Raw genomic sequence first — 14,790 nt, 5'->3', positions numbered from 1 at the left:
GTTTCAATAATTGTTGAAGCTGTTATAACTGAAAATGCCTTTTAGTTTAATCCATGTAACTCTGAAGTCAGAGGATGTCGTTGTAGGATGGGCTCCTCAGATGGGCTCAGAAGAACCTGAACACCTTCTTCTAATTTTGTGTTTCTGATATATCTAGAATAGAATAGAATAGAATAGCCTTTGTCAATTTGCAATACAATAGTGCACAATAGTACAAATCCAATATCACATCCACAAGTACAATAACAGTTACTTTTATTGATGTTGACATGGCAATATTCTTCATATTTAATCTTTTCAGTCTATATATTCTCAGAACAACCCTTTCATGGCCTAGTGAGTCTCTTTTAATTGCATTTCTTGCCCAACCAAGAAGTTTGTTTTGTTGTCCTTAACACTTTTTAGTTAATACATTATTTTTAAATTACTCTAATGATCCAAGTATTTTATTTGCAACCTCACTTAAATTTAATCCAAGCTATAAATTTAAAAAACAAATACAGTTTTGTATTGCTAATAGAACAGCTGGTGTGCAGACGATCTGAAGTATATACAGTAATTCAATAGAAAATGTTATGTTGTTCATGCATTTTTTAAAACTATTCCTTGAATGGTGTTTCCATTTTAAACATTATTTCAGGATATTGGTCGCACAGTCTTCATTCATGTTTTTATAAGTTTGACAAAAACTGATAAAAACATCTCTTAAGCAATGGCATTTATCCACCACACGCCAGGTTTGATATGTTAGTTAAATCTAATCATGGATGAAACCCCCATTAACTGACCCTGTACAATGTACGCTAAACTTAACAATGTACAACACAGGTGTCGAACTCCAGGCCTCGACGGCCAGTGTCCTGCAGGTTTTTGATGACCTTGATACAGCACAGCTGATTTAAATGGCTAAATTACCTCCTCCACATGTCTTGAAGTTCTCCAGAGGCCTAGTAACTAACTAATCATTTGATTCAGGTGTGTTGACCCAGGGTGTTATCTAAAACCTGCAGGACACCGGCCCTCGAGGCCTGGAGTTTGACACACCTGCTGTAAAACGACAAAAGAAAACCTAAACTGTGACATCTAAATTGTCAAGACCCTCTGGATGTACATGAGTGAATCACATTTGTTGCTTTACTCGTAAAAGTCAAAGTAGGTGGTTCCACAAAGTAAATTTAACCTGGAAGTATATTAAGTTATACCAGGAAGAAAAAAACTGTTTGTATATATTAACTTCACATATTGCGAAATGTCTGACAAGTCCCCAGAAGAGTTTTTCTAGCACAGTCTGCAAACTCTTTGTCTGATCATTTGACAACTCTGTTTAGGTCTTTTCCACAACTTCTTTCAGCTGCTTGCTTTAGAGGTCACCGGAGCAGAGGTCTACCACCATCTCACCATATTCCAAGCATCCGCCTCTGTCACACAAGCCCTCTTGTCCTCTCATGATATCCATGAATCTGCTAGGCCTTCCTCTTCTCTTCCTCCCAGGCACTCCATATTCCACGTCCTTTGTCCAGTATATTCACTGTCCCTCCTCTGCACATGTCCAAACCATTTCAGTCTTGCCTCTACTCCAGTCTCTTTGTCACAACATACAACCATCAGAATATCTTTCCAAGGGTAACAGGCCTGAAATATAAAAAGATCCTCAAGAGGGAACCCAAGTAGGCTTTGAAAGGGGAAAGAGTTAAGCAACTGAGCATCAGAAGAGTGTTTCTCCCTCTTGTGGTTTATGAAAACAACACTTACACAACTGGACATTACTGCATTGTTTTGTAATTATTGAAATACTTCTGCAGTTTAAACCCTAAAAGATTCTTGGAAACATATTTACTTACCACCCAACTTAACCAGAAAAAAAATCTTATTGACTCAAAAAGTAAAGGCAGAGTATTTGCATCCACAGATCTTTTTTACTTATACACACCAAGTGATTTTACTGTCATATCTATGTGCTCATATCCATGCAAAGGTCAGCAGAAATTACTTATTCTTTTGCGAAACCATTATTCTATTGCTAAAGTATTACAGTCAGTGCACGATCATATTTTTGTCATCTCGTTGCCATTACTGGTGCTCTTGGTGTCCACATTAGTTACACTCTTCTTGGTGGTCGGGTCCTCGCCAATAAAGTGGAGGATGTTACGCAGGGAGCGATTCATGCTGTCTTTGAAGCTTTGACCCAGACACACATAGAGCAGAGGGTTGAGGCAGCTGTTGAAGTAAGCCAGGCAGAGCGCTATAACGTGTGCCAGGTGAAGTTTGGGGCTCGCAGAGGAAACCCGAGGGGTGGTCAGCATGAGGAAATCCACAATGTGCAGAGGTAGCCAGCACAAGAAGAAGCTCAGCACCACAGCGATGATGACCCTCAGTGTTTTCTTGGACCGGGTCCGACCTCGTGTCATTCCCCTCTGTGTCTTGTTGAAGACCACCAAGTGACAAACTAGAATAGCCAGGAAAGGAATAATGAATCCAATCAGGAAGCGAAAAACAGAGACAGGCCAGGCACTGTCTACAGTGTACTCCATCCTACACTCTCTCTTCTCGTCACCTGCCTCAATCTCCTTGGCGTACACAAACTGTGGGATACTGCCTATCAAGGCCAGGACCCACACAGCAACACATCCATAAGCACCCTGTTTGGGTCGCCTGTGGTTCTGACACCAGATGGGTCTGATGACCAGCAACAAACGATCCAAGCTGATCACAACCAGTTGCAGGATGCTGCAGTACATCACCAGGTAAAACAGGCCTCTGATGAGCATGCAGGCCAGCGGACCAAAGTGCCAGTGGTCGTCGTGGACCAGAGGGACCATAAGCAAGGGGATGGAGAGGCAGCACAGAAGATCAGCCAGAGCGAGGTTGAGGAACCAGAGGGAGGTGACAGAGCGGGACATGCAGAACCCCGTCACCCACACCACCAGAGCATTTCCAGGCACACCCAGCAGGACCACAAGGCTGTACATGACCAGGGCCACTATCTGGATCGGCTGAATCTCAGGAGTCACAGACTCAATAATGTCAGGATATGTGTAATTATCATAACTGTAATCCATGATTCCTTACAAGTGCAAAACACAGGATATAGGTTAGTGTCTTAAAACAGACTTTTTATCTAAAACAGTTTCTTTTTTTAAAATAAAAATTTAAAATGCGACTTTAGTATTAACTCACCGATTGTTTAGCCCCTGCTTGTGTTTTTCTGTCACTACTAAGAGGAAGTTGTAGAGTGTTAGAGCTGGTCTGCTTCATACTCTCACCCCACCCCACGCTGACACAATTGCACAAGATTCCTGCTAAGAGCACAAGTCCTCTGCACATGAGTGTAATGTTGAGAACTGCTATTACAAAATTATTGAATCTGTTGCTGTTTTTAAATGGCAAAAAGTGTAATTTCACAGGAACTAATCAAGTTATTGCAGTAAAAAGAAAGAAACTGGCCCTGAATATTCTGAAAGGTTAGTTTTAAGTTTTTATCTGTATTTTCTGTCTTCCTACATTTAAGTTGAAGGGCTGAAAACAGTTTGAGCACACAAGAGGTCACTTGTAAAATTGATAGAGTAAAGCAAGCCGCTGACAGCCTCCAAGACATCACCTCAACAATAAATCAGCTGTCTGAGCTTCCAAAGACCACACGCACAGCAGAAATGATTGATGCCCATTCTGTACAGGATGCCTTCATCTGCTTCATTTCAGAAAGTACAGAAAGTACACGAGATGGTCTCTAGCTTATTTTCTTAGTGTACAGTTAAGGTAACTAGTACATTTTTCTGCATCTAAAAAAACAACAACAACAACAACAACAACAACAACAACCTTGTAGCTCTAATGCAGGAACCCATGTTTTCCCATATGCTGCAAGTCTCTAGTTGGATGCCGAGCATGTGTTGAAGAGTGGCTGTTAATTGCAGAGCAAGGTTCACCAGGTTAAGGATCTCCATGCTGCTCTGACACTCTTAAAAAAATAAATAGAAGAAGAACTGACTGCGTTACAGTCAGTGCGGGAGCAGCGGCTTCGCCCATGCGCGATTCATTTGCAGTTGGACGCATAGGTGTCAACATCTCCTGCCCTGATAGCAGCTGGGGGAGGACTATCCTCCGCCTGTGAACGCTTTGGCACGGGCGAAGTGCCCACGGCAGTACCGCTGCTTGTTGAGAGCAATACGCGCTTTCACGTCAAAAAGTCGTCATAAATGAGTCTTCAATAACACCACAAAAAGTCGCCAGATTTGTCGCTAGTCGCTTTTTAGAAAAAAAGTCGCTAAGGGGGTCTGAAAACTCGCTAAATATAGCGACAAAGTCGCTACGTTCACACTGCAGGCGAAAGCGCATCAAATCCGATTTTTTTGACCCTATGCGGCCCATATCCGATCATGGTATGACAGTGTGAACGGCACAAATCCGATCTGGGTCACTTTCGTATGTGGTACTGAATCCGATACATATCCGATGTTTTAGAAAGCGACTGCTGTTTGAACGGTCATGTCGCATTAAATCCGTCTTTTACGTCACTGACACAGGACAGACGCCAATTATCAGCGCCGGAGAAGCGCCCGAGAAGACATCGCGAACGCTTCCTGGCCATCCAGCGTAGATGTCAGTGAAACTGTTGGGAACACAACATGAACATTTTATTTGTACTGTATAATCTGCAGATTCTGACAGAAATCTGCAACTATCCTTTGAAGCACCGCCTCTCTAAAACAGCAATAAGGATAATTATTAGGTTATCTACATTATTATGTAAATAACAAAATAACTTAAAGCAAAAATTGGGAAACGTAAAGTCCGAAGTCTTTATATTAAGGGCCATCAGTCAAACAATATTGTTTGCTCTGGGTCTAAACAGAGCGAGTTGTGTGTGACGTCTTCTTTTGCGCATGCGGGCCGCTTTGATCGTTCACACTAGAGCACGTTTGCTGTCGCATTTTATTTGTAGTGTGAACAAGCAGACAAAAAAATCGGATTTGATCAAAAAATCGGAATTGAGACCTGCAGTGTGAACGTAGCCTATGTTGGCAACACTGCTGGGAAGAATGAAACTCAAACGCACGCCTATTCTGACGTCACCGCACGTTTTCCTTTGAAGTGTTAGATCAAAGGGATCCGAGCCTATAAATACCCCTCAGATAACACAACCACTGCACCAACTGCACCTAGCGTTGAAAACACAGCTTAGCAAATTAATTTATCGATTCAATAGCCTTCTAAGAATTGCCAACCCAATCTGTCTGTAAAAATGTGGCGTTCAGTATTCAGCCGCACAACTTCTTCAGACACTGATGGCTTTGAGGAGCTTGACAGCTGTTATTTGGAGCCTGATGGGTTCCTTTTACCGATTTTTGATTCCAGAGATGAACAGTTACCCACCTCTGAAACAACTGAGGTTCCCGAAAATCCCGAACCAAATGACCAGTACAGTCATACAATTCCTTCAGATACTGATGTCTTTGATTGTACAGAATATTATTTTGAAGATGATGGGCCCGTTTTCCCAATTATTGATTCCGGAGATGAACAGTTACCCACCTCTGAATCAACTGACGTTCCTACAAGTAGTGATACTGATGGCTTTGAGGAGCTTGACAGCTGTTATTTAGAGCCTGATGGGTTCCTTTTACCGATTTTTGATTCCAGAGATGAAAAATTACCGGCCTCTGAAACAGCTGACATTCCTACAAGCAGTAATGTCTGTGGAAATCTGCAACCCAGACAAAAGTATAGTCATACAATTCCTTCAGATACTGATGTGTTTATGCTTGAAGGATATTATTTAGAACCTTATGCGCCTGTTTTACCGATTTCTTATTCTAGAGAAGAACAGAGTGAAAGGAATGGAAAAAATGTTGTCAGAGAAAGTCTTCAAAGAGAGGAAGGAGAAACAATTTTTTCCCGAGTTCAAACAAGCCTTTCAGCTCTTTCTTCCTTTATTATGGCTCCAGTTGAGTCTGTGGGCCGAGGAGTCATTTATGTCACCAGCCAAATCTTTAATATTGGTCAAGCACCATGTACCTCACCCACGAGTGAATCTGAACTGTCACCCACCTCTGAAACAGCTCAGGTTCCTACAACCAGTATTTCTGTAAACACCAATGAAAAGGAACAGTCGACCATCCTCCTTACTGAACCTTCAGACATTAATATACCTGAAGAGAATTTTCAAAGAGAGGAAGCAGAAACTAATACGTCCAGACTCCATAAAAGAATTGCGGATCTTTATTCCTCTTGTACATCTCCAGAGTCTGTGAGCCAAAAAGAAACTACTGAGGTTCCCACACCGAGTGTTTCTGTAAACACAGACGAAAATGAAGAGTCACCCACATCTAAAAGATTTGTAGATTCGAGGGAGCGTTATAATACACCCGACTCTGCATTCTTGTTTGAACCTGAGAACACAACAAGGGAACAAAGATTCAATTTGACACCTAAAAGTGAGGAAAGAGCTGAGGTTCCCACAACCAGTGTTCATATGAACAACCGTGAACATGAACAGTCTCCCACCAGTGAAACCCAGGTTCCTACAACCAGTGATGTTCATGAAAGACCTCAGCCAGGAGAAGGGTATAGTTTAAATGAAACAAACAACCCTCCCACTCCAGCTAGTATTGCTTCAAAAATGTTTAAAGACAACTGGGTCATGGATACTGTACGCAGCTGGGCATCTTTGCTTAAACCTCGGAACACGAAAAAGGAACAAACGATTGTATACAGATTTAAAAGTCCGCAAAGCAACGAAGAGTCGCCCTCTGAAACAACTGAGGTTATCACTATTGTTTCTGTAGATACACATGAAAATGAAAAGTCACCCAACTCAAAAAGAGTTGTATATTCAAGGGACCAGTTTATTAAGCCCAACTCAACGGAGGTTCCTACAAGCAATGTTCATATGAACAACTCCGAAGATGAAGACACTTCGACCAGTGAGAGTTAGAGCACTGATTTATTCAATGGCGTCCTTCCAGAACCTTCAGATATTAATAGATCTGAAGAGAATGAACAAACGAGCAACGCAAGTATTTTTTCCAGAGTTTACACAAACCTTTCAGGTTTATATTCATTTATTAGAGCTCCAGTTGAGTCTCTGGGACAAGGAGTATTTTTCGCCATCAGGCCCATCCTTACTATTGATCAAGCAACATTTATCTTATTGTTCAATCTGTGCTCGGCAATTACTCGGCGTATGTTTCCCCAGGCCCACAGACAAATTTCATCCCTAATTCCTACACTGAGAAGATTCTTACGTGCACATTGTTGGGCAATTGTTATAATTTTTTTCTTGCATGTATTGACAATTGCACTCTTCAGCATGAAAAGATCTAATTAGTTCAATCACTAATTCCAACAAACACACCCCACTTGCTATAACAACATTTTCACATGAAATTCAATATCCTAAGCATAAAATGACATCACGATTATCCCCCAGCCAGTCGCAGCAGATGGCTGCTCCTATGAGTCTGGTTCTGCTGGAGGTTTCTCTCTGTTAAAAGTGAGTTTTTCCTCCCCACTGTCGCCTTAGTGCTTACTCATAGGAGATCATTTGATTGCTGGGGTTTTCTCTTTAATACTGTGTGGTTTTAACTTTACAGTATAAAGAGCTTTGAAGTGCCTGTTGTAACTTGGCACTGTTAGATAGACTTCAACCGTCTTCAACTGACAAAACATTAAAAAAATAAAAATATCAATAAATAATGGTGTGTGTGTGTGTGTGTGTGTGTGTGTGCGTGTTCAATTTTTCTATACCAGGGTAAGTGCTAAAGCTTAGTGGGTTACAATTATAACCCATAATTGTAAAAATAATATGTATATCTTAACAGATTATTCTTCTAACACATGCGACTGTGCTGAGCAGCTGTGGCACTGTGCACAGGATAAAACCTCTTGATTTTAGTGTCATGATGTCATAAGTAACATCAGTGATTAGAAACCAGTGTCTTGGTCTTTTTCCTATTTTAATCTTTCTGATAAGGTTATTTTAAAGTTTATTTTTAAGTCACAGACCTATTTATAATGGTTTCCCTGGTTTTAAAAACAAATTTTAAGCTCTTACTCTTCATTAAAGCAAATCAGTTGTTTGCCTGTACAGTGGTTGACAGCCACTAGAGGTCACTTTACTCAATGTTTACTTTCATCAGTAACTTCCTCCTCAAATGCCAAATGCTAATCCTTACCAGATTAAATAGGCTTGTTAAGGGACAATACATTTTGTTCTCACTATCAGATTATGTTATCTGTCATGTCTTTTTCATCATTCATATTTTATTGAGGAGAACTTTGATGGGGAATAGGCAAAGATTAACTGGTGATTTCTAAAGTGTTTTTACTGGCTGCTCTTTGGCATGTTATGTTATTTTTGGTGAATAAAACAAAACCACTGCAAAGAGCAATGAGGCGGAGCCGTTACTGAGACACTGAGCTCAGGTAGAGTGAAAGATACCATGTTTCCAGCATCCAAAACATAAGCGCTGTTCCTGTGACCTCTATTAAAACCTTTACTTGGGAAAAGGGAGTCATTCATAAAAACATCCTCCAGGAGTTGAATTAAAATATGCAGATGAACTGTTAACCTTGTTTGATACCATGTTTAAATGAAGCAGCTTAATGAAGGCTGACAGTAGTTGTACTATTTTACATTGGAGCGAACAGGGTTGAGTCTGAAGGGGGTCATGCTGTCTACTAAACCATATTTTATTCAAGGTTTTCACAACATTTTTCACATTGAAAGTGAAATAATACAAAACACTGTCTCAATTAAATTGTGTTAATATTTAAAAATACAATACAATACAAAAATTTTAAAATGCTACATATTGGACCATCTGAAGATGATGAATGGAGGCCTGGTCAAGACCAAACTACAATGAATTGCAGTAGTCCAATCTGCAAGTAAGGAATAGGTGAATAACACGTTCAGAGATGTTAGTCAGGAGGTATGGCTTTACCTTGGCTAGCTGTCTTAACTGAAAGAAGCAGGACTGGACTACTGCACTGACCTGCTTATTCAATTTAAAAGAACCATCAAGGTAGACACCGAGGGTTTTTTACATGTGTTTTACAATAGGAGGAAAGGGGGCCCAGAGTGCTATCGATGTGATTATTGACAAAGTTGCCGAAAATGACAACATCAGTTTTGTTTTCATTTAGCTTTAGAAAATTTAACAACATCCACTGTTTGATGTCATCAAGGCAGCATAATAACAGCTGGGGACGGTCTGACCCTGCTTTTAAAGGCAGATAAATCTGCAAATCATCAGCAAAGCAGTGGAATGATATATTGTACCACGAGAAGTTAGAACCCAATGGCAACAAATAGAGTGCGAACAAGGCAGGACCCAAAATAGAGCCTTGAGCTACACCGTATTTAAGAGGGGCTATTTTGGAGTTATGGGGGCCCATATTGACGTAAAAAGACCTTCCTGACAAGTAGGACCGAAACCACTGTAGGGCAGATCCCTTTAGGCCAGCATGAAATTCTAGCCGTGATAACAGGATGTCGTGGTTGACCGTGTCAAAAGCTGCTGACAGGTCCAACAATAAAAGGGCAGCAGGGCTGCCAGAGTCTAGAGTTAAAAGAACATCATTAAAAATCCTCAAAAGTGCCGTCTCATTGCTATCTAGTGATTTAAAACTAGACTGAAAGTTTTCAGAGATCTTGTTAAAATCAAGGTGGGCCAGCAACTGTAAGTAGACCACTTTCTCCAGAACTTTGGACAGAAAAGGAAGCTTTGAGATTGGCCTGTAATTGTACAGAACAGTTGGGTCCAGGTTGTGGTTTTAAGAAGAGGCTGAACTACAGCTTGTTTAAAGCATGATGGGACACATCCTGTAGCAAGGGACGTATTAATTAATCTCAGGATAAAAGGCCCAATAGTATTAGAAGTGTTTTTGATAGAGGGGGAGACAATCAGAGGGGCAGTGTGATGATCTTAGGTGATGAAGATCAAGTCATTAAGGGAGACAGGATCAAACTGCTCTAAGACAGCTGAGCACACAGGAGAAAGACTCGGATCTGAAGCAGCAGTCGACGAGACAAGGGCCCTAATGGATAGAACCTTGTTGTTAAAAATTGCTAAAAAAAATAATCACAAATACTTGGTGAAGAAATGACTCCAGCATTATCACATGAACTAAGAAAACGATTAAGGACATTAAAAAGTACCTGAGGCCTGTGACTGTTTACTGACACTAAGTTTGAGACAAACTGTGTCTTTGCAGTTTTTACAGCTTCTTGGTAAGCAGAAAGACGAGTCCTTTAAATCTGTAGAGAAACATGCAGTCTGTCCTTTTTCCATCTCCTTTCGGCGCGTCTATAGTCACATCTAAGGGAGCGCGTATGTTCATTCAACCACGGCTCTGATAATTGCTTAGCACGCACAGTCCTGAACGGAGCAATAGAGTCCAAAATATCAGTGCCGGTAGAATGAAGAATGTCCGGAAGGTCCTCAACGCTTTTACAGTTGGAGATCATTATTCCAGAGTCCATAAAGGCAGCAGAAAAAGCGGGCGCTGTTAGAGCATTAAACGCTCGCTTTTTGCGCGCTAGGGCGCACGGCTTATCTACCGAGCAGCGTACTGATTACTTTTCAAACAAATGAATTATCATGTGTTTTAGTTTGTTTGTTTGATTATTAGGCCTCAGTGGAAATAAATTCCTGCACTGCCATATGATAATGATCCAGAAGGGGTCCCAGCTAAAAGATGCTCCTGATCTCAGATCTTTCTTCTGCTCTCACCTGTTCTCACCTATCCCACCTGCCGATGTGATCCCTGAAGGTTTAGCCAGAATCCACTTTGTAAAGGTTCCTGCAGTGAATTACCTGAAAGAGATCAAACATAACGCTGGCTTCCGCACCACTACATCGCAGACATGAAGCTGCTGCAGTGTATTCAGACCCTGATGGATCATCACACTGATGATCACAGCTGCTCAGAGAGCACAAACTTTATTTTTATTTTATCTCACTAATCCAAGTCTTTGTACCTGTGCGGTTTTATGTAATGAGTGCAAATTTCAAAGGAGGGAGAATGGTGCCGAACAATCGTTGGGGTGATAATAAATGTGGCGTTTTGTTGTTTCAGTCCAGATGAGAAGAGTGGACGGACCAGTTTGTGGAGTTTAGAGGAAGAAGCTTGTTGGTGAGAGTTTCTCTCGGTTCTGTTAGTATTCCAACAACACCCTATTTTCATCTCTTGCCCACCGATGCCTTCTTGTTCCAGTAGCCCACTTCTCGTCAGGGTGCCCTGGTTCCTCAACATCTGACGTGGACCTTGTTGATCTGCCTGACGTCCGAGCCGGCATGCCTTCATATTTATCTGTCTCACTCATGTCTGCGGTAGGCTCACTTAGCATAGGGGGTCTAGCCTTAGGACCCCAGGCGGGAATCGAACTTGCAATTCTCCGCTCCAAAGGCGTGTAGTCTAACCACTTAAATGATCTTAAAGCCATACTCATCATGATCCCTGAGGACACGGCGGATGTTTAATACATTTAACAGGTTTGGAGTAAACAGTAAAAAATTAGGTCTATATAGAGTTTCTTCTTCTGAGTTTTTAATTGTCATGTCAAGTGACTCTTGAATAAGAAAGAGGCAGCTTGTTTCTGTTATTTTGTCCATCCTGCTGTTCAGGTGCTTGTACCTGTCCACACTAAGCTTCGTGACGCTCTTCAGCTCTCCCTTCAGAGCGTCCTCGATCATTTTCTGCACAGCCTCCCGCTGGGCCGGATCCAGAGATTTGATCTCCTGCAGCCTCCGCAGGACGCCCAGGTAACGGCTCTCCACCTGACAGCTAGTGGCCTCCAGGAAAGCAGCCTGCAGCCAATCAGAGGGCAGGAAAAGGGGCACTAATCACTGCGCTGTGGGCTGTAGCTGGCCTATAGCACCTCTGTGTTGTGGTGGGGGGGGTTAAATGAACAGAAATGGCGTCAGACCGACCTTCACCATCAGGGCCTTTTCCTGCTCAGAGCTTTTCCTCCACCATTTGGTCAGCTGGTAGATCTCAGAGTTCAGAAACTTGTTCTGAGTCTCATACGCCTCGATGTCATCCTGCAGACACAAACGCAGTCAGACAACCTCAGAGGTTTAAGAGGTTTCAGATGTAGTAAAGCAATATCAGCTGTTCCTTCACTGCTGATAGCTTCAGCTCATTTTGGAAGGTTTTTTTACACTCGCTTCACCTTGAGGTTGTCGTTTGTTTGCGAGTCTGAGAGTTGACGTGGCCAGCGGAGGACGAGTCGGGGCGCCACGGGTCTGACAGACACGCTGTCACCTGATCGGACAGTTTTATGATCACCTGACAGGAAACAGTTGCACAGCAAGTACAGCTGCAGATTGATTTCATGTTCTACTGTCACACAAAGCTCACAGGAAGTAAGAAAAAGTAACTGAGTACATTTACTCAAGTAGAAGTGGTGGTAACTCTGAGCACTTTTTATTTGTCTGCCAGCTGCAGGTGGTGATTCAACAACCCAAAACTAGAATAAAGAATCGTTCGGCTTCATTTCAGCCTTTCTCATGTTGTGTCTCTGTGAGTGTGTCCTGTTTTGGTTCAGCCAGTTACTGCCTGAGATATGATACGTGCAGGGGCGGACCTAGAGAAATTTTCTTAGGGTGGCATGAGGGTGGCAAAGAAATCAAATGGGGTGGCAAAATCAAAGCCTTTTTTTTCAAACACATATGCAGGTGGTTACATATGGTTAAAATAATTCAAATGCAGTAAGTATACACGTTTTTCATATAAATATAGTCTATAACTTAATTATTGTCTGTAGCCCACATAATTACACACTTTAGTTACATAAAACATGTAAGTTTTGATCTTATGTACTGTATAGCCTGTATAATAAATAAATATGTTGCCCAATAAGTATGAAATCCAGCAAGCTACATAACATGGGGCGGTTCATTTACAAAAATGCCAAAAACTCGGCGCAGGTTCGCTTCTCCAGCGCTTCGTAGAGGATCCACACCAGCTCCTGCAGGAGGCGGTGTGTTTGTGACTATTTTCCGTGGCAGCGGGGATCAATAAAGTTTTATGATTACCAAACGACGGATCACCTTCTGAGCTTTGACCTCCTCCCTCAGCATCTCTTTCTCCTGCTGCAGGTGTCCTATCCGGTCTGAGGACTGAGACACCATGTCTCTGCGGGGGACCGGCAAGGTGGACGAGCCTTTACCCTCCGGCTGCAACTCTCAGTGACGGTGACTCTCTGCCATCTGCGGGGGGGCGCCTGATCAGCTGCAATGGGAGGGGCTTGGAGACCCAGAGGGAGTGCTGAGGGTGGGAGGAGCTGAGAAGTGAGAGAGAAGGATTAAAAGAAGTCACAGGCCTGGATGTTGAAACGCGTAAAGAAACGGATGAAAGAAGAAACATGAAGACCAACAACAAAACAACAAATTATCAGTAAAACTATGCAGTTATGAAACGTAACTTTAATTTGCTCAGTTGTAAATAAAATATTGAAGTAAACATGACCCGAAAGACAGAACCTGAGTGAATTAAGTCCAGTGTTTAACCACTGAGAGCTAAAACTCAGCTGAGGTTTACCGGCGACTGGCTATCAGCCACTGATAAAGTGCTCTGTAGTTTTTTTACATGTCCATCGCTCTCCGTTTAAATCCCGTTTGTCGTCTCAGTCACTCTGAGGGAAACACAAGCTCCAGCAGCCCTGAGCTCAGGGGGAAAAAAACTACATTTACTTAACTTGTGCAGAACAATGCGCCGACATTGTGTTATATCGAGCTGCAGCTGCCCAGGTTAAACTGTGACCATCACCAGGTAACGTGGGCGTGTTTCCTGAATAAGTAGCAGGTGTTAAACAGCTGACAGGTGAGCAGGGTGTGTGCTAGAGCGCTGAAGATATCCTGGATATGCTGACCTCGCTCCGTGGTGTACAGGGCTCCGAGGCAGCAAAGTGGGCTTCCAGTTTACCCTCATGATCAATATTCACAATAAAAATATTAGTCGAACAGCGTAAGGTCTGTACGTGTTTCATAGTGTTTAAGCTTTGTACAGTTAGCCTAATGGTTACTACATGACGGAAACACCGACGTTATCTCTTTTGATAAAGTGTATGCGTTTATACACAGGTCACGCTGATTATTGAACAAAAAGCACAAAGATCAGATGTTAACTGGATTTTTTCCCTTCATCTCCTCCTTAAACATGTTTCTGACATTAGTTATAATTCAGAATTGGCGACTGAAACAAGTCCGGCACATACAAACATCAGGAAATAAAGACTCGATAGATATAACCTCAGTAAGTGAAGTCTCTGTTTAACCTCCGCGAGGTGACAGTCGGCAGGGGTTATGATAGATAAGATAAGATAAGATAAAATAATTCTTTATTGTCATTGCACAGTCATACATAGTACAGTAGTACAATGAAATTGGAAAAACTGTCCTACGTCGGTACTACATATAACACAACACGACACGATATGACACATCACAACGCAACACAAACAACACAACACAGTATATTAACTTGGAAATAAAAAAGAAGAATAAGTGTTATGTGTATTGCACACTGTTATTATTGCACATTAATTATTATTGCACCTTGTTATAAATATAAATATTATTATTGTTTTAAACATTGTTACCTCCCCCTTAAAAAAGTCCAGGCAGGTAGCCAATCAGGTCAGCTATTTGCATTGATTAGGGCTATTGCCCTGTTGTAAAAGCTGTCCTTGAGTCTGTTTGTTCGGGACCTCAGCAGCCTGAACCTCCTGCCAGACGGCAGCAGCTTAAACACCCGGTGTCCTGGGTGTGTACAGTCTCGTAG

The 14,790-nt window shown here is 42.0% G+C and overlaps 2 protein-coding genes across 3 annotated transcripts; both read right to left on the bottom strand.

Annotated features, from left to right (window-relative positions):
• Positions 1-238: 238 nt before the first annotated feature.
• Positions 239-4,184, bottom strand: LOC100690266 (C5a anaphylatoxin chemotactic receptor 1-like). Of its 2 annotated transcripts, XR_003213723.1 has the most exons (3): positions 3,178-4,184; positions 1,045-3,064; positions 239-844 (listed from the first exon to the last, which is right to left on the bottom strand). XR_003213723.1 is itself a non-coding variant. In XM_019367728.2 (2 exons), exon 2 carries the CDS (start codon positions 3,057-3,059, stop codon positions 2,046-2,048), a length of 1,014 nt encoding a protein of 337 aa, XP_019223273.1. In that variant the 5' UTR covers positions 3,060-3,064; positions 3,178-4,184; the 3' UTR covers positions 951-2,045. The 2 variants fall into 2 exon arrangements, 1 of the variants encoding a protein (XP_019223273.1); XM_019367728.2 differs by lacking the exon at positions 239-844 and having other exon boundaries at positions 951-3,064.
• A 4,302-nt stretch (positions 4,185-8,486) lies between these two features.
• Positions 8,487-13,435, bottom strand: LOC112842097 (TBC1 domain family member 2A-like). The gene is made up of 3 exons (XM_025897951.1): positions 13,059-13,435; positions 11,937-12,047; positions 8,487-11,813 (listed from the first exon to the last, which is right to left on the bottom strand). The coding sequence occupies exons 1-3, from the start codon at positions 13,137-13,139 to the stop codon at positions 11,430-11,432; spliced, it is 576 nt and encodes a 191-aa protein (XP_025753736.1). The 5' UTR covers positions 13,140-13,435; the 3' UTR covers positions 8,487-11,429.
• Positions 13,436-14,790: the final 1,355 nt, after the last annotated feature.

This window comes from Oreochromis niloticus, linkage group LG14 (assembly GCF_001858045.2).
Source record: "Oreochromis niloticus isolate F11D_XX linkage group LG14, O_niloticus_UMD_NMBU, whole genome shotgun sequence".
Lineage (NCBI taxonomy): Eukaryota > Metazoa > Chordata > Actinopteri > Cichliformes > Cichlidae > Oreochromis > Oreochromis niloticus.
The sequence above is the reverse complement of the archived record's forward strand: the minus strand, read 5'-3'. Positions and strand labels throughout refer to the sequence as shown.